General features: G+C 38.1%; 1 protein-coding gene across 2 annotated transcripts in view; it reads left to right on the top strand.

Annotated features, from left to right (window-relative positions):
* The window catches only part of LOC150089523 (ecotropic viral integration site 5 ortholog-like), a 338,392-nt gene that overhangs the window by 303,533 nt on the left and 13,741 nt on the right, over window positions 1-21,118 (top strand). For both annotated transcript variants that reach the window (XM_090368641.1, XM_090368642.1), the window contains 2 exons: window positions 874-1,020; window positions 4,678-4,773. In XM_090368641.1, coding sequence (XP_090224767.1) covers window positions 874-1,020; window positions 4,678-4,773 — 243 coding nt within the window. The remainder of the gene's footprint in view (window positions 1-873; window positions 1,021-4,677; window positions 4,774-21,118) is intronic.

Genomic DNA, 21,118 nt, shown 5'->3' with positions numbered 1-21,118 from the left:
ATCTGATTCATCCCCTTCCTTCTAGAGTTTACATAAGTAAAGAACTCTTTGCTGTTTTTCTTTGCGTCCTTTGCCAAAGATTTCTCGTAATCTGCCTTCGCCTGCGTAACCTCCTTTGTAACTTGGTTACAGACCAGCTTATATCTATCATAGGCGTCTGTTTCACATGTTAATTTATATGTATCCCATGCATTTTTCTTCTCTGTCACATGTCTAATTAGTTCATCTGACATCCATTTAGGCCTAAATCTTGAACAACATTTAGACCTAAATGCCAAGTGATACCATTTTATGATGCTAAGTTAGCTTACCAATCATAATAGCCATTAGGTTTACAAAATAGAATATGATAATATTGAAATAGCCTTTTGACTTGGAAGGCTAAAGCGTTAAAGCTGATGACTTATTACAGCAACTTGACACGAAATACACTTTCATGTCTGGGCAGGTGGGATCATTACTTATGTGTATATCCAAATATAAATTGGAATTGCAAGCCACTTATATCTACAGATTATACCTTATCCCACCTTACATTCAGACATCCCCAAAATCTGCTGCAGTGCAAGCATCAGAGAAGATCGAAAGGAGAAAGAATAGGTTGGTAGGGTGAGAGTGATATATTTTTATGAGAGTAGTATATTTTTTTGTATTCTGAAAGCCATGTTTTCAGAATATAAAATAATTTGGAGTGGAATGATATTAGTAAATGATAAGGTTATATCCAGGCTAGTGTTATTCTCATATTAATATGATTTAGTTCTAAACTAATGGCATTATTTCCTCTTCATATTAATTTAAAAATTTTCTATATGATTAGAGGTTTACAATTACTACTACAAAAAATGACTAAAAATATTTTTATATTTTTAGAATCAGGTAAGTCTGAACCAAATCAGAAGGCAGGCAGAACAGATCAGCAACATGAGAATAAGATGTGAAGAGACAATAGGTAGAGAAAAAGAATTATCAAGCCACCTAAAGGAGGAAAAGAGGAAGTTAACTGATTTGGAGTCTAAGGTATGTTTGCTGCTTGTTTTATTTTTTTATTTTATGGTTAAATACAACATGCTGTTATTTTTAAGACTTGCACTTGATGTTGGCTATAAACTTTACAATAGAAAAATTGCACAAATGCAGGTTAAGATGGTTTGGACAGGTTATAAGGTGGCCAGTAAAAGAGCATTATGGCTAGAAGCAGAACAGAGTGGGGGCATGCAGAAAAAAAGATATCGAGAATGTAGTGTTACAAAGGAAATGGATTTTATAATTTTTTTATGTTCAGCAGAAGTAATAAAAGTTTTGTTTTAACGTTTTATTTGTTATAAAAATTTTTATTAAAAATTATGTTATTAACAAATTGTTATAAAAAAAGATATAAAACACAATTAAAAATAAATATTTTTCATATCACCAAAAGTAAATTACATTTAATAAGTACAGTACTGAAATCCATTAGAAAAGGTCTAGCATTGGTTAGTAGTAGTAGTAGTGGAATGTGAAGCAAGAAAGCAAGTGTATGAGCTAATGCAGCATCAGCCAAAAAAAAAAATCTCACCACTCCCTCCAAATGCCTGTCCAGTTCCTCCTTAAATTTATTTAACCTATCAACTTCCACGACAGATGGAAGTTTGTTCCAACAATTAACCACCCGCTGGCTAAAGGCAAATTTCCGCACATCTATTCTACATCTGTCTTTTCTTAATTTGAATTTATGCCCCCTTAGGTTCGTAATCTGAACAAGTGGAAGGATCCCATCAGAATTCAGTGTGCTCAACCCATTCAAGGCCTGATACACCTCAATCAGATCACCGCGCAGGTGCCTAGTTTCCAGCCACTGCAATTTGCAGAACTTAAGCCTCTCTTGATAAGAGGATCCCTTCATTCCCCTCACCAATCTTGTTGCCCTTCTCTGTACATGCTCAAGTAAATCTACATCCTTCCTAAAATGAAGCCTCCAGACCTGTACGCAGTACTCAAGGCATGGTCTGACCATTGCCTTATACAGTGGGACAATCACTTCCTTTTCCCTGCTAGCAAAATTCCTATATATCATTGACAAAAACCCCATGACCTGCCCTGGCAGTCTGTCTGCATTGCTCAGAAAACTTCATATCTGACTGCACAATTACTCCCAGGTCTTTTTCATTTTCTACCACCTTAAATGTAGTACCACACAGTTGGTACATTTTTCTGGGGTTACGTCTACCCATATGCAGTACTTTGCATTTGTCAAGGTTAAACTTCAGTTGCCACTTCTTAACCCATCTGCCCAAATTATCTAGATCCTGTTGCAGTAGCACACTGCCATTACTGTCATTAACAACCCTGCCAACCTTTGTATCATCTGCAAACTTCAACACTAAGCCTGATATACCTTCATCAATATCATTGATAAATATACAAAACAACAGTGGACTCAACACCGAACCCTGTGGGACTCCACTAATAACATTAGTCCACGAAGAGCAGCACCCATTGATTACCACCCTCTCTCTTCTCCCACTCAACCATCCTTTTATCCATTGTAGCAACTTACCCTTAATACCATTCTGCTCCAATTTGTACAATAGCCTTCCATGCGCAACAGTGTCAAAAGCTTTCCTGAAATCCAAATATAGTACAAGTAGAATTCAAAAAATCCAAAAAACATTTTTCAGAAATAAAAAATTTGGGGTACATTAGACCAATCACCAATGTAATGTAACAGTGTTTTGATTACATCACCATAGTGGTTACACTACTCACATACAGCTCATCCTCTATAACACACCATCTTACAATGCACCTTTAATTTATGTGCCTATTTATTTGATGCCTCTTCCACCATTATGTGCATGAAACCTTATAAGCTGCCATGTTACTCACCAGTGTACCATTTCAGTTCATGGTTGTCTGTGAACCTGTGTTGTATGTTTTTATTTTTTATATATTTTGTGAGTAAAAATTTATATACATAAACTGTGTGTACATAATACTTACTACCCTTACTGTAAATAAACAATGAGTGCAAAACCAGATGTTTCGGTTAACATGTTTGCCACCTTTAAGCATATATGTGTAAAATGGCATAGGAGTGATGTGCTGCACTGTGCCATAATGCATACAAGTGGTCAACCAATGAATGCCGTACATATAAAGGCACAGGACATTAAAACTACTTATTATTGGCCCACTGATTGAATGCTTTGCAGTAATGCTTGACTTTTTTTTTTTTTTTTTATATATATAGACTTGGCACACAGTTTTATTTGTTTTTTACTTGTGTTGATGTTAGTAAATCAATAATCATACAGGAATCAATTTTTTATAAAATTTTAAGATTTGTTCTGATTTACATCTCAGTCCAAAAGTAAGTGTTCACACTTAGCAATGAATTTTCAACCATTATGTATGAAATTTCAGAATGCTAGAGATGGCGGACTGTTGATTTTTTTTCACATTCCAAAAATTATGGCACATTTAAGTGGCAGGAAACATGTTAAATGGAAAACATTAAATATCATAATACAAATGGACTTTTAAAGTTTTGCCAAAAATGGTTTCTGATATAGACCTGGATGTCAAAAGATGTATGTTCAAAATAAAACTGGTTGATCTGATGGGCAATTACAGATTTATTTTAAAAGAAGAAGAATAAAAAAAAAAAAAGCAAGCAAGCTAGGTAGCTGACCTTGCATTCATTCTTTTAAAAAAACTAGCACAATACAAGAAGATTCCTCTCCCACTTCCTTGCTACCTATACATGTATATGTTTTATTTTAATAAATTTTTTAATAACATTTGAGTTTTAAGATGTAATTTAATAATCATAGTAAAATATGTTTTGATAAAAATAAGTCTGAAATGGGATAAGTAGACTGTTTATCGTCTTCACAAATCCCTATCCTCGACTGTTATATAAAAATATGCATGCTATTGTGTGCATTTCTATTATGAGCTGTTTTTTATAACATATGATACGTGTCATATCAGAATGTGCTATGTATATACATAGGTAGCACCATATCTGCCAGGTTAAATTTACTATGAGAGACGATGAGGATTGTGGCTGCAATTGATAGGTAACATATACCTCCAAAGCAGAAGACATCATGCATATATTTAAAAACAAATTTAATTGAGTTCATCTAATTTATTTTTTATTTTTATTTCGTATGATGTGATCAATACACGAAGGAACCAGTTTTTTCTTGCTTCCTTCGTGTATCATGGCCGGGATATCCAACCAACCGGTTGGTTCGGCACCATCGTGATATCCAGCCCGAGGCGGGAATCGAACCTGCGACCTTTGGGTTGCTGGGCAGGCACTTTACCTACCCAGCTAGCCCGGTCGGCAGTTCATCTAATGAAGGCACACATAATTAAGAAAAATTGCAATGTTTAAATCCAGCCGTCTCATCTAGCATCCCCAGTACTTTAGTTAGAAAGAAAAACAGACTCCTCTCCCATTAACAGAATAGTATCTTATAGTAGCTTGCAGAAGTTGGCAACTCCACCTTTCCTGCTTATGTTGTAAATGGCAGAAAAATTCTGAAATCTACGAAATTCTTTTCTTTTCCTATTAATAAAAAATAGATTATTGGTATGAAAAGTTTCTGTAGTGTACTTATCTTTGTGGTTCACATGATTTAAATGCCTAATTTATCTTTTTATTGTTTATCTTTTTGTTGAAAGCTAAAAGAAGAACAAATGATGACCAGAATTCGTTCTGCAGAGCATACACAGGCAGTAGCTGAACTGAAGCAGAAAGTATCAGCCCTGGAAATAAAAGTTAGTATATGAAAATCAATATTAGGCATAAATAAGGTATAAATACTTCTATGCCCCACTGCCATGAAAAAATATTTGTATTTGTACCTCAGTATCAAGAAATGTGTAGTATATTAAAGCTCTGTTCTGTTCTTCCATTGTACTTATACATATATTTTTTACAAGACTAGTCTTTTGATTGGTCAAAAAAAAAAAAAAAAAAAAATCCAGTCAGTTGACTGATGAAATACTGTCAAAAATGGTAAAAATTTTTGAAATTGTATTTTGGATATAGACAACTGAACTGGGCATTAATGCTTAAATATGGATATGCATTTGATTTTCCCTTTTGTGCAGCACAGGTAAGTAAAGATGAAGATGTGAATTTATGCAGACTATTACAGCACTGTTAGTGGGTGCACAGGCTAAACTTTATTCTTAATGTATAATACTGATAAAAATATATCTGGCACGATTTTCTAGTTTTCCCTGATTTCCAGAAAATGTGTGTTTTTATAATTTTGTGGATATTTACTTTTCCTCCAGATTTCGGTTAGTTATGTTTTTTTTTTTTTTTTTTTTTTAAGTGCACATATAAGTGCTATATTTTTAAAACACGAATCTAACTGAATTTAATGATATAGACTTCAAGGGCTTATGAACATTTAGCACAGAGTACAACATATGCTAAACAAATGATCTACTATGTAGTTTTGTATTAAATATCGCAAAATAATTATACCCTTGCATACTATCCTTCTAAAATGTTTCAGATTAATTCTCCTAATATTATGCTCTTGAAAAAGATATTGAGAACTCAGCTTATCTGAGTATTGAATTATTTGTGAATATTGCTTTCTCAAGAGCTGTGCCAGATATAGGACACTTATCCCAGAATAATAATTAAAAAAAAAAAAAAAAAAAAGCTATATCTCATATATGGAGATAAGTATAATTTATTTTTCATTCAAACTATTCTTTGCCATGTAAAAAAATCACACAAAATTGCTCTGATACTTTGTTTTTATGGCTGTGTAACTGTAAGACTTTTGCTATTGCATTAATTCAAATCGAAACGGCAATGCTGGGTGACAAAAGCAAGAAATATTTTCAGTAAATGAACAAACTTTCATTCTGATCATCCATATCATTAAAACATAAGTAGATCCACATGCTAGTCAAAGAATTTTCAGCTCCAAGAAACGATAAGTTTTTGAAGAATTTTTCATTTTATTGACCTAATTGTCATATTAATTCGTATTCTATAAGTACCTTTATAGTCCTAGTCACACTTAAGATTTTGTAGTTTACTACTTAATATATTATTTGTTATTATTATTATTATTAGCCATATGGTGCAAGGAAACCTGATGCTTATGCTGCACCAGCCAAAAAAAATTTCTGAGTTACCCTGAGAGAGAGAGAGAGAGAGAGAGAGAGAGAGAGAGAGAGAGAGAGAGAGAGAGAGAGAGAGAGAGAGAGAGAGTCAGAAGTAGAAGGAAAGAATGATGATATCCAGCTCGGGACCTTGGGTTTGCCAAGCCAATACTCACCAGATGTGAGCCCCTTGGATTTGTATATGAAGAACCTTTGTATCATTCAAATCTGTTGCCATTGTTATAATTATAGAGTGAGCAGTAGGGGGAATTGGGGCTGGCCCCAAAATTTGCGGGGCCCTGTTAAGGAATTACTTGTGAGCCCTATGTGCTATTTCCTTACCTCCAGAAATTAAAAACAATACAGATATTGTTGAAAATTAGTATAACATAAAAAGTACATATTAAAATAATGTCCTATGTTCGACATCAAACAAAACATACATATTGAGAAAGACGTACATGCTCTACTTCTAGCAATTTTCAAGTCAACTCGCGCAAGTGCTCTTGGAGTGAAGATAATATGGGTAACTAGACATTAAGATGGCGGTAGGCTCATTGATAGAAATGTGGAAAAACACACGGATGATATTATTATTTAGACCAACTGAGCATATGGCCCTGTTCAACAGAACCAGTTGAACATGCTTATAGCCGGCCCTGAGGTGAATTCAAATTTTGTTTTAATTGTGGTAAATAGGTAGCTCTAAAGTTAGGACTCACTTAGGTTGGCTTTAGTTAGTTGAATAATTTTGTTATAATTAACTTATGACTTTCAAGCATAATGGTATAGCCTAATGCATATAATGCAAACCTAGTAGCATTAGCATAACTGGTGCATCAATAAGAACATCCGGATTTTAATTTATATATAAGACTCTAATGCATTAAGGGCTTAAGCCTCAAGCTGTGAAAGAGATTAGACTATGTGTATTTTAGTGCAATTGCATTGTTTATACACAACTAATTATAGATTAGCAAATTTGCAATAACGTCATCATTTAAGTTACATCTCATACTGTGAATACCTTCACGACGAGTTGCCGTGACATTGCACTACTTCGAATAAGTAACACTTCACCCGAAGGAGAAGACTGTTGTTACTTATTCTCAATGGATACCACCCAGACGGCACCGTTTGGGTGGTATCCACTGAGGAATCAGTGGGTGCATTTGGGTGGTATCATATTGTGGAAATATACTTCACAACTGTTTTGTCATCATTACATCACTTGGGTACCTACCCACCCACCGAAGAAGGGCCAAATAGCCCTGAAACGGTGCCGTCTGGGTGGTGGTATCCACTGAGAATAAGTAACAATAGTCTTCTCCTTCGGGTGAAGCGTTACTTATTCGAAGTAGTGCAATGTCATGGCAACTTGTCGTGAAGGTATTCACAATATGAGATGTAACTTAAAAGATGCCGCTATTGCAAATTTGCTAATCTATAATTAGTTGTGTATAAATGATGCAATTGCACTAAAATACACATAGTCTAATCTCTTTTGCAGCTTGAGGCTTAAGCCCTTAATGCATTAGTCTTAACTTATATCATACACCACCAGGCATCTCTCATATTGTGGAAATATACTTCACAACTGTTTTGTCATCATTACATCACTTGGGTACCTACCCACCCACAGAAGAAGGGCCAAATAGCCCTGAAACGGCTCGGGTACCTACCCACCCACCGAAGAAGGGCCAAATAGCCCTGAAACGGTGCCGCTAGGGGGAGCTTGATGATGTCCGGAGTTTCCAAGAATAGGTAACAACAGCCTTCTCCACTGGGGAAGCGTTGCCTATTCGAGGAGTTTATGAGCTTTTGAGTGGTGTGAGTTGAAGGAGTTACTGTCCCTTTCATTCTTCTACACCATTTCTTTTCCTCTTCCACTCCTACTATTACTTTCCCTCTATCTTTTTGCTTTTCTAAGTCTAATAGGGACAACTGGATAGTTGAGTTATTATCCCACACAAATACAAAATAGCCCTGAAATGGTACCATCTGGGTGGTGGTATCCACTGAGAATAAGTAACAACAGTCTTCTCCTTCGGGTGAAGCGTTACTTATTTGAAGTAGTGCAATGTCATGGCAACTCATCGTGAAGGTATTCACAATATGAAATGTAACTTAAACGATGCCGCTATTCCAAATTTGCTAATCCATAATTAGCTGTGTATAAATGATGCAATTGCACTAAAATACACAGTCTAATTTATATATAATTAATAACATAAACTTCATAGCATAACTGGAGCATAGTATTATTACTACATTAGATGTGTTTGTTTAGTGAAGTATTTTTAATTATATTTAAATGTTCTTGTTTATACTCCAGCATGACCACCAGGCCAGTGGTGTTTACAATAAATCAATCAATACAAATTTTAATCATATTTAGTAGTCACAGGCTTGAATCCTGGTCCACTCAAAGAGTGTGCTACTGCACTTATGCTCCTGATCATTCAGCTACACATTGAATTTGCCCACAATCTGTGTGGTGTGAGCTAGTTGGAAGAAAAGTATAATGAGAGTGGGAGTAATCTACAGACCAGAAGATTGTGAAGAGTATGACAAGAGTCTTTGCACGCAGGTGGAATGCACAAGCAAGCATGAATGTCTTATTATGGGTGACTTTAATCTGCTCCTAAATTGATTCTAATAAGTGGGAGGGAAACTCACCATGGGAACAAAATTTTTAAATAAACTAGATGATTACTCTTTGTACCAGCATGTTAGAGACAGTACTAGGGGTGAAAATATGCTTGATTTCATAATTACTCAAGAATCAGATGATATCACAGGGCCTAAAGTACAGGAACCATTAGCAGTAGTTATCACGCAGTTCTTAGTTGGAAGATGAAGAAAGATGTTGCAGTAGTTAAAGGCATGGGTTTTAATTTCAGAAGAGGGGACTATGACAGTTTAAGGCACTATATGGCATCTAATTGGGTGGATTGCAGAGGGAGGGAAAATACACTTGAATTATGGAATACCTTTAAAGCAAAAACCACAGTGGGCATGAATGCATATATACTATATATACTAGATATATATAGTAAGAAAATATTGCACAAGGAGGATGCCAAAATGGATGAATACAGAGCTGTTTAATCTAAAAAATGATAGCATGAGAAAGTTACAGAGCAATGAAAAGTACTGAAGCCTACAATAGCTATAAGTTGATTTGTAACAGTACCACAGATAAGGTTAGGGAGGTCAAAGCTTCATATGAGAAATCTCTGGCTAAGAGAGTAAAGAATGGGGGCAAGGAATTTTTCGTGTATGTGAATACAGAGAAGAATAAAACAAATCAGATTGGAAACTGCGTACTGGGTATGGGAAAGCCTTAGATAACCCAGTTGATGTTGCTGATGAATTGAATAGGTACTTCACGTCTTTAATGACGAAAGGCCGTTTATGATGAGGAGAGGCTGTGTGAGTGAAGCTGAGCCATATGAAATTGGTGATTTCGAAATTACAGATGACTGTTTATTAGAAAAACTTTCAAGCCTAAAGGTAAGTAAAGCTCTTGAAGTTGATGGCATATATCCAATAATTTTGAGGGAGGCAGTCAGCAAGTGCATTGAACAATTGAGGTTAATTATGAGGGCATCTCTGGACTTGGGAGAGATTCCTTTGGAGTGGAGAAGTGTCAATGCATCACCAATTCATAAAAGCAGTTCTAAGATTGAAATTGGTAACTATAGACCAGTTATTCTGACTTCAGTATTAGGGAAAATCTTTCAGCAGTGATTAAGAATGCAATCTAGGGATATTTATAAAGAAATGGCATTCTGAAGGACATGCAATGGTCTTGTTAAGGGAAATCAATCATGTTTAACCAACTTAGTAAGCTATTTTGGCACAGTTACTCATGAGGTGGATGTAGGGAACAATTTCAGTGTAGTTTATTTGGATTTTAGCAAAGCATTTGATTCAGTCTCTCACAATAGTTTCCTGTAGAAGCTGGAATATGGGATTACTAGAAATTTTCTAAGATGGATTGCAGGATGGCTGGAGGGCAGAAGACAGAGGGCTGTGCTCAGTGCATATTCTTCAGATTGGTTTAATGACAGAAGTGAATTCTCCCAAGGATTGGGTCTTGGGCCACTGTTGTTTCTCATTTTCATAAACAACATTGACAGAAAGATAAAGGATGTAAAGATTGAGAGCGTTGTTAATGATCAGTGCCAAGCAGCACTCCTCTCATGATGATTTGAACAGGCCTCAAGGATGGTCAGAAAGCAGTAAAGTGCAAGTCTTACACTTGGGGAATAGCAACTCCAGAATAAATTATACACTTGGTGTGGTTGAATTAAAAAGAGATCTGTGAGTTATGATGTGGGCAGATATGACATTTTTTCTGAGCAGTGTAAACAAGCAGCCAGAAAAGCCCATTGTGTCCTATCAATAATTTATCGAACATTATTCTGTAGAGATAGGGAAGTCATAATCCCTCTGTATAAGGCAATTGTAAGACCACATATGAAGTACTTTATCCAAGTATGAAGACTTCATCTAAAAAAAAGCACTGAGATTCTTGAAAGGTCCAAAGACTAGCAACTCACACAGTGAAATCGACAAAAGGGCGACCATACGAGAAAAGACTCAGATTATGTGGGCTATAGAGCTTGGTAACCAGGCACCTTAGAGGGGACCTGATTGAGGTTTATAAGGCTTTGAGATGGGTTAGTAAAATGAAGACAAAATTTTCACTGTTAAGAATTCCAGAACTAGTGGCCATAAATTCAAATTACATGGTAAGAGGTTTAGACTAGATGGTAGGAAGTTTTCTTGTACCCAGCGAGTTGCTAATACTGGAACAGTCAGCCTCCACAGTTAATTGAGGCTGACAGTATGAACAAATTCAAGGTTCAACTAAATAGTCACCTATGTGAAGAGAGAAGTGCATAATTTGTATTTTCTTATCTATTGGGGGTTTTTTTTTTTTTTTGTAGTATTAGCCATATACTAATTTTATCCTCCCTCACGTGGAAAATATGTTCATGTTTTTCTTGAATAAAGAATTTTGCTTGTTTTTTTTTTTTAAATATTATGGCAATGTCTGAAAATTCAGACACAGCTCTTCAGTCCACTGTACCTCACATCCAGGTATTGGGGTCATTACTAATAGATATATCAGAGAATGTTATGTATAAATTTATATTACCAACAGTTTTCAAATCTTTCATTTTGGAAATTGATTACCATAGCAGACTAAACCAGAAGGATGATTCTGACTTAATCATAGGCATTTCTACTGCCAAGGCTCTGGGGAGTCTAAAACAAGGAGATAATTCTATTCTTTTGTTCAGTGAGGAAGTACTTTATAGCTTCATGTGATGCATGTTTCCTTTGTACTATATAAACATATAGAATTATGTTGACCTCTTGTTCATTAAAAGAATTTTAACAAATCAGTTATATAATACATGTTAACTTTTTTGTTTGTTTTAATAAATGCAAAAATGCTTCTTTGAAAAGTAAATTATGGTCCAAAGACCATAATTTACTTTTCAAAGAAGTAATTTACTTTTGATAATTTACTTTTCAACACACATCAAAATGTGTGTTGATATCATCCATCATTATATATAAACTTGGGTTGGTATTTCATGCAGAACATGGAGCGCTGTTTTGGTTTGCTGACAGGGCCCCATTTCTTAGATCTGCTTCTGATCAGAGGTGGGTATTATGTGTTTTGAAAGATATTCTGCCCATGTACAAAGGCATATAATGCTGGCTTCCTCCACTTGAGAAGAACAAAAGTGCCACCAATAAAAACTTGCAAGGGTGTACTTTGGATCATTAGTACAGAGAAAGAAGATGCTTTTTTACATTTCATCATTGTATAATGAAACATGGACTTGTGACAAAGAGTCCCCTCAATTAGCATTAGTTGAAGCATATGATGCAAGAAAGCAAGCTTATACAGCATCAGACAAAAAAAAAAAAATCCTTCCCATTTCATTCATCCAGTTGTTATTTGGTTTTTAGGAGCATTAGCAACTAAGGCCATATTGCTCCGGGGATATGTGGTAATCATTCCCTGACCTTTCCGCATCCTCCATATTTGGTGGCTCACGGGCTCAAACCCCGATCTAATCAAGAAGCGTGTGCTACGCACTGCTGCTCCTGCCCACCTGGCTACGGAGGTGCCGAAAATTCATCCGGTCACTCCAAATGGTTGTCTAGTTCAGCCTTAAATTTATTTAAGCTATCAACTTCCACAACAACAGATGGAAGTCTGTTCCAGCAATCAACTACCCGCTGGCTAAAGGCAAACTTCCACACATCTCTTCTACAACTGTCTTTCCTCAATTTGAATTTATGCCACACAGGTTCTTAATCTGAGCAAGCAGAAGTATCCTGTCAACATTGAGCCTGCTCAAACCATTCAAGGCCTTATAGTAGTAGTAGTAGTAGTAGTGGCACATGATGCAAGAAAGCAAGTGTAGGAGCTTATGCAGCATCAGCCAAAAAAAAAAAAAAAAAAAATCACACCATTCCCTCCAAATGCCTGTCCAGTTCCTCCTTAAATTTATTTAACCTATCAACTTCTACAACGACAGATGGAAGTTTGTTCCAGCAATTAACCACCCGCTGGCTAAAGGCAAATTTCCACACATCTATTCTACATCTGTCCTTTCTTAATTTGAACTTATGTCCCCGTAGGTTGGTAATCTGAACAAGTGGAAGGATCCCATCAGAATTCAGCGTGCTCAACCCATTCAAGGCCTTATAGACCTCAATCAGATCACCGCACAGGTGCCTAGTCTCCAGCCACTGCAATTTGCAGAACTTAAGCCTCTCTTGGTAAGAGAATCCCTTCATTCCCCTCACCAATCGTGTTGCTCTTCTCTGTACACGCTCAAGCAAATCTACATCCTTCATAAAATGAGGCCTCCAGACCTGTACGCAGTACTCAAGGCGTGGCCTGACCATTGCCTTATACAGAGGGACAATCACCTCCTTTTCCCTGCTAGCAAAATTCCTATATATCATTGACAAAAACCCCATGACCTGCCCTAGCAGCCTGTCTACATTGCTCAGAAAACTTCATATCTGACTGCACAATTACTCCCAGATCTTTTTCATTTTCTACCACCTTAAGTGTAGTACCACACAGTTGGTACGTCTCTCTGGGGTTACTTCTACCCATATGCAGTACTTTGCATTTGTCAAGGTTGAACTTCAGTTGCCACTTCTTAGCCCATCTGCCCAAATTATCTAGATCCTGTTGCAGTAGCACACTGCCATCACTGTCATTAACAACCCTGCCAACCTTTGTGTCATCTGCAAACTTCGACATTAAGCCTGATGTACCTTCATCAATATCATTGATAAATACACAAAACAACAGTGGACCCAACACCAAACCCTGTGGGACTCCACTAATAACATTAGTCCACGAAGAGCAGCACCCATTGATTACCACCCTCTGTCTTCTCCCACTTAACCATCCTTTTATCCATTGTAGCAACTTACCCTTAATACCATTCTGCTCCAATTTGTACAGTAGTCTTCCATGCGCAACAGTGTCAAAAGCTTTCCTGAAATCCAAGTATATGATATCAAAATTATTTTTTGCATCCAGTTCCTTTGTGACCACATCATAATAACCAATCAAATTTGTCAGACAAGACTTTCCCTTAACAAACCCATGCTGTGTTTGAATTATTGCTGCAGTCTTGTCTAGATGATCCTGCAATGCATCTTTAACCAGCGACTCCATTATTTTACCCGGAACAGAAGTAAAAACTAACTGGTCTGTAATTACTCGTGTCACCCTTCGATCCACCTTTGTGAATTGGGGACACATTTGCACATCTCCAGTCCGTGGGAACCTCCCCTGAGTCCAAGGATGCTCTCATAATTATGGCTAAGGGTTTGCTTAGTTGCTTTGCCGCCTCCTTTAAAATAACTGGATAGATCCCATCCACCCCAGGTGCCTTTCTTATGTTTAACTTCAACAATTTCTCCTCCACTTTGCTCTCAGTTATTACAAAATCATTAAGCACACTGCTACAATTTGATAACCTTCTTCCATTTTCAAATTGTAATAATTCCTCACGTGTGAATGTAGATGCAAAATACTCATTCAGTTTGTTTGCTATCTGAGCAGGATCATCAACAGTCGAACCATCGATGTCAAGTGGACCAATCATATTCATCCCCTTCCTTTTAGAGTTTATATAAGTAAAGAAATCCTTGCTGTTTTTCTTAGCATCTTTTGCCAAAGATTTCTCGTAATCCGCCTTCGCCTGCAGAACCTCCTTTGTGACCTGATTACAGACTAGCTTATATCTGCCACAGGCTTCTGCGTCACCTGATAATTTATATGCATCCCATGCATTTTTCTTCTCTGTCACGAGTCTCATTAGTTCATTTGATAACCATTTAGGCCTAAACCTTGAACGATATTTCTTAATCGGTCTATAAAGTCTAGTCGCTTCCACGATTAATTCTTTGAATGCTTCCCACTTAGAATTTACTGTTTGTAACATCGTCAGTTGATCCCACTGTACAGAATTTAAAAACTGTCTGAGACCACTGTACTCCCCTTTACGGAAGCAAAAACCCTTTCCTTTACCCCTGACGGTAGTTACCTCTTTGAGTAAATCCCACTTCAGCACACTGTGATCACTGCCACCTAGTGGTTCCTTTATCTGCAAATTCTTAATACACGAATGATCACTGCTGATAACCAGATCAAGAGTGTTACTTTCTCTGGTTGCCTCTCAAACATGCTGCTGCAGAAAACAATCATCCAATAACTCCACAAAAGTCTGACTAGTGTGTGAGTGACCAACCCACAAGTTCCAGTCAATATCTGGGAAGTTAAAATCCCCCATTATAAGACATTCTGATTTACTGGCCCACTCTATTTCTCTGTACAATTGTTCATTGTACTCATTCAAGTCATTAGGCCTATAACACACTCCTACTCTTATTTTTCCTTTCGCAGTGCTTATCTCACACCAAACTGACTCAACAGAGCACTGTTCATCTATATTAACTGGGTGCACTTCCTTTGATTTTATGTTTTTCTTAATTAACAGCATAACACCCCCTCCCTTTCTGTCCTGTCTATCCTTTCTGTACACATTGTACTCCCCAAATTCCAGCTCTGCATTCCTTATATCTTTGTGACACCACGTCTCTGCTATCCCAACAATATCCGCCTTTGATGTCTTGACCAACACTTCAAATTCATCAAATTTATTTACTATACTTCTAGCATTGGTATACATGCAAGCATACATGCTCCTATGCCTATTCCTTGTTACCCTAACACATCCCATATACCCAACTATTCCATGATGACTGCCATCCGTCCCTGAAACCCCCAACACCCCTCGCTCCAGGTCGCTTCTTATTCTAATAGAAGTTGTGCAAGAATCACCTTCACCTCTGCCTGCGGTTACTGTTAAACTATTAGTCTTTGTATCCCCCCAAACTAGCAGTTTTCCAACCCACCTAACACTACCTCGATAGCATCAGCAAATATTCTTGCACCCTTTCTATTTAAGTGTATCCCATCCCTGTAGAAGCAATCTCTCCTGTTAACAAAAGTACAGTCCAGTCTGAAAAAAATTCTACCCCTTGAGCCTTGCACAATCTTTCCAGGGCCGAATTGATCGACAAGGCTCTCATCATATACTCCCTCCTATCGTGTCTGGGCAGAATTGCAGACACTTTCAAATTCAACCCTATTTCACGGCTTTATTTCAACAGTGACCTGTACTTGTTGAATAATTCCGCCGGTCTCCTACTCTTAATATCATTAGTGCCAACGTGTACAACTATATCACCTTTTGTGCCCTTGAAAGATGATATCCGCTCTACAACGTCATCAACCTTTGCTCCTGGCAGACATACCCTGGTCCTGTTCCACCTATCCTTTTTACAAAATATATTCCCCGTCTCCCTGACAATAGAGTCACCAACAATAACTAGTTCCTTTGGGACCAGCGCATTCTGCTTTGGAGATTGCCGCTGTGTTGCCTGATGCCCAGGAGTGAGCTCTGGCGTTGAGTTGGGCAGCTGAGAGCCTGATGGGCCCCTCAATTTAGATCTTTCGAGGGCATCCACCCTGTCCTTCAAACTCTCATATAGGCCCATAACAACGCTGAGTTGTCGCCTGATTTCCTTACACTCCTTACATCGCGCACACACAAAGACATCCCCCATGGCAATATCATGTTCCGTTCCAGAGAGTTCGGCAAACATTTCACAAGTTGCACATTTTTTTAGGCTGTGATGCGTTGGAGAATTGCCCCCCTCAGTTCTCCCCCGATTCACAGCACTCCTGCCACTTTGTGCCCGTTGCTTTGCTGCTGTAGTCTGGGGCATGGTAGTTTAAATTAATAAAATCAATAAATTAAATATCAATAGTATTTGAATAAAAACTATTAAATAGAAACAGTGAAGCGTATTACTATATAATTATGCGTTAGAGCTACCTAGCTACCTCAATTAAAAAATTTGAATTCCCTACCACTATATCCAAAAACAATGGCTACAAAATGGAACGAAATAACGGTTTTACCTATCGTAAGTAAAATCCACAAAAACTGTTTATCTAAATTAAAAATAAAAAATAACCAGCGTAACTATAACTATATGACTACGTATTAAGTACAATATAAAATAACAATCATGTAAATAAAAGGCAAACACTTATCGTTTTTGCGGAGCCTGTAACTGTCAGCTGTAACTTTTTACACCTCAGTCAGGTCACCTTGCAGGTGCCTAGTCTCCAGATGCTGCAACTTGCAGAACTTAAGCCTTTCTTCGTAAGTGCACCCCTTTGTTCCTCTCACTAATCTTGTTGCCCTTCTCTGTATTCGTTCTAGCAACTCTACATATTTCCTAAAATGAGGCCTCCAGACCTATATACAGTACTCAAGGTGTGGCCTGACCATTGCCTTATACAAAGGGATAATTGCCTCCCTGACAATACAATTGACAATACTCTGGCAAGAACTAAGCAGTCAGAAGGTGATGTTGAATGTTGCCTGAGACTGTGGTAATAGCATTCATCATGCTGTACTAAGAGGTACCACAGGTTGATGCATATTACTGCTCATCCCTTTAGTGCCACTTATGACTTAAATTGTACTGAAAGCAGAGACATTTGTCACATACGTCACCCATTACCTTGCTTGTTTCTATAGGGTGGTATCTGTCAAGTACCTTCTAAATTGATGGAAGTGAGAAACACCAAAGCATCCACCTTTAGCATTAGCATAGGCATATGATGCAAGAAAGCAAGCTTATTCAGCATCAGCCAAAAAAAAAAAAAAAAAAACACACCACTCCCATTTCACCCCTCCGTTCGCTCGAAATACCTGTCCAGTTGAGCCTTAAATTTGTTTAGGCTATCAACTTCAACAACAAGTGATGGAAGTCGGTTCCACCAACCAACCACCCGCTGGCCAAAGGCAAATTTCCGCACATCTATCCGACATCCGTCCTTCCTCAATTTGAATTTATGCCCTCTGAGCTGATTATTCTGAGCAAGATGAACAATCCCATTGGCATTGAGCATGCTCAAACCATTCAAAGCCTTATACACCTCTATCAGATCACCTCGCCGGTGCCTAGTCTCCAGACTCTGTAATTTGCAAAACTTAAGCCTTTCTTCGTAAGAGCAACCCTTTGTTCCATTCACTAATCTTGTTACCCTTCTCTGTACCCGTTCCAGCAGCTCTACATCCTTCTTGAAATGAGGCCTCCAGACCTGTATACAGTACTCAAGATGTGGCCTAACCATTGCCTTATACAAGGGAATAATCACCTCCTTATCCCTGCTAGAAAAATTCCTGTATATCATTGACAAGGCAGGCAGATATGAAGTTCTCTGAGCAGTGCAGACGAGCTGCACAATTACCCCAGGTCCTTTTCATTCTCCACCACTGTCAGTGTAGTACCGCAGAGTTGATACGTTGCTCTGGGGTTACTGTTTCCCATATGTAGTACTTTACATTTGTCAATGTTAAACTTCATTTGCCACCTCTCAGCCCATCTGTTCAACCTTTCCAGATCCTGTTGCAACAGCATAACGTCAGTGGTGTTCTTAACAACCCTGCCAACCTTTGTATCATCTGCAAATTTGGACATTAAACTTGATATCCCATCATCAATATCATTCATAAACACCGAAAACAACAACGGACCCAACACTGAACCCCGAGGAACTCCACTAATAACATTAGTCCACGTTGTGCAGTGTCCACTGATTACCACTCTCTGTCTTCTGCCACTCAACCATCCCCTTATCCATAGCAGCAATTTGCCTCCAATGCCACACTGCTCCAATTTGTGCAGCAGTCTTCCATGTGCAGTAGTATCAAAAGCCTTTCTAAGATCCAAATATATAATATCAAAGTTATTCCCTGCATCCAGTTCTTTTGTGACTACATCATAGTATCCAATCAAATTGGTCAGGCAAGACCTGCCCTTAACAAAACCAAGCTGCGTCTGAGCTATAACTGAATTCTTGTCTAGATGATCCTGCAGTGCTTCTTTAACCAGTGCCTCCATTAATTTACCTGGAACAGAAGTTAAACTAACAGGTCTATAATTACTTGTGTCAGCCTTTGATCCTCCTTTGTGAATTGGGGTTACATTTGCACATCTCCAGTCTATGGGGCCCCGGGTGCCAAGCGATTGTGACTAAGCGATTTATCAGTACTTCCCGTGCGATTTCCAGAAAGCGATTTACAGTTCCTTTTTGTTCTTATCGTTAAAAAATCTATTCATTTTATAACAGCTCTCGTAACAAAAGTCCCTGTACAGAGCAAGGAAGGAAAGCCACCTTTCTTTTTTCTCATAGTATATTATTAATCCCTACTAATCTTCGCTTGGTCACACCAGGCACTGCTCCTGCCTCCCCGTGGCGGGGCCGGAAATCTTGGCAGAAAAGTCTCTCTGCCAAGGGCTAAAAGGAGCAACAATGGACTATACCAACACTGACTCTTGCGGGCTCAATGCCCCATCACGTTCTAGAGAGCAGGAAGATTATACCCCTTCCTTTGCTAAGAGACAAAAGAAGGATACAGACCAGAATATCTGGCCTCATTTCTTCATAATACATTCTTTGACTGACCAGCCAGTCAGCAAGCTTTCTCCTTTTCTGATTCAGAAAAGTTTAGGGAACATCGCTGGCTCACCAAAAATGGTTCGCAGACTAAAATCAGGTGACCTGCTTGTTGAAACAACTCAATCCAAGCATTCTGACAAGCTACTTAAATTGAAAACACTTGGAGGAACTCCCATAGAAGTATCACCTCATGCCACCTTAAACTACTCAAAAGGAGTTATAACAGAATGGGATCTTTTACATGTATCCGAGGAAGAAATCAAACAAGAGCTTTCAGAACAAAATGTTATTCAGGTAAAAAGAATACTAATTAAAAAGGATGGTTCACTGCTTCCAACCAGAAACATTATACTAACTTTCAACTTGCCAAATCCACCAACATCTGTAAAAGCCGGATACTTGAACTGTCATGTCCGACCATATATACCGAACCCAATCAGATGTTATAAATGTGAAAAATTTGGGCATTCACAGACAGTATGTCGAGGGATTGCTGTATGTGCTTCATGTGGATCTAAAGACCATACCCATACCGAATGTTCTGCACAAATCCTACAGTGTCCAAACTGTAGAGGCAACCATTCCGCTTACTCCAAAGACTGTGAAACATGGAAAAAAGAAAAAATGATTCAGAAGTATAAAACCGAGCACAAAGTCTCCTACCCTGAGGCAAAGAAACAAATATCACCAATTACAATAACACGCTCATATGCAGCAACTGTCCAACAGCATAAACAAATAACTGCTGTCACCACCACTACCACTTCAGTTCAAACCAACGTTACAATTCCCCCAAACATCTCTATTTCTGATTGGGCTTGCTCAATCCTAGCTCCATCAGCAAAATCATCTTCAATCTCAACTTCTAATCAAGCCATAAATACACCTGTTACAATTCCTCCAACAATGCCTTCCACGTCACGGCCAACCATAAATACTAAAAACATAGATATAGATGACAAACTCCCTGTCCATGATCATATGGATACATGTGAAAAAGAAGTCCCAGAAGAACCAATCTTAGAGATACATGCTGAGGAAGAGATGGAAGTTCGCCCAATCTTTCCCAGAAAAGAGAAAAAGCCTGAGCGATCCAAGCAAACCCCTACTCGTAAAAAGTCAGAAACAAATACAACTACAAAGCCAATATAATGCGCACAATAATACAGTGGAATTGTCGAGGTTTCCGCAGCAACATTGATGACATTCGCAACCTAATCGATAAATATCACCCTGTAGGTATATGTCTTCAAGAAACTAACCTAACTCCACAAGTAAACACAGCAGTGAACCGTTACGGTACCTATAGACAAGACCGATGCCTTTCCTGTGGAGCTCATGGTGGAGTGGCAATTCTAATTGACTCCAAAATTCCGTGTAAACGCCTCCAACTACAAACATCTTTGGAAGCAGTTGCAGTACGAGTCTCAATCCAGTTTACTTTCTCACTGGTCTCACTCTACCTTCCCCCAAATCAAGAGTATGCATATTCAGACCTAGAAGCATTAGTAACCCAGCTACCACCCCCGGTCTGTATCATGGGAGATTTAAATAGTCACCATCCCATGTGGGGATCCAGTCATCAAGACAAACGTGGTAAATTGATTGAGAAATTACTGGAAGAGCAAAATCTCTCTCTCCTTAATACTGGTACTGAGACATACATCCATTTGCCCACTGGAACAGCCTCCGCAATTGACGTATCCATATGTTCACCTGTCCTATACCCATTGATTGAATGGTCAATATTGAAGAATCCACTGAATAGCGACCATTTTCCTGTGGTCTGCAAAATACTAACAAATGATGTTGCACATCACGATGGCCAAAAAAGATGGAGATTCCATAAAGCTAACTGGACTAAATATAAAACAATTGCAG

This window comes from Mastigoproctus giganteus, chromosome 2, assembly GCF_048544385.1.
Source record: "Mastigoproctus giganteus isolate SK-2022 chromosome 2, ASM4854438v1, whole genome shotgun sequence".
NCBI lineage: Eukaryota > Metazoa > Arthropoda > Arachnida > Uropygi > Thelyphonidae > Mastigoproctus > Mastigoproctus giganteus.
The sequence above is the reverse complement of the archived record's forward strand: the minus strand, read 5'-3'. Positions and strand labels throughout refer to the sequence as shown.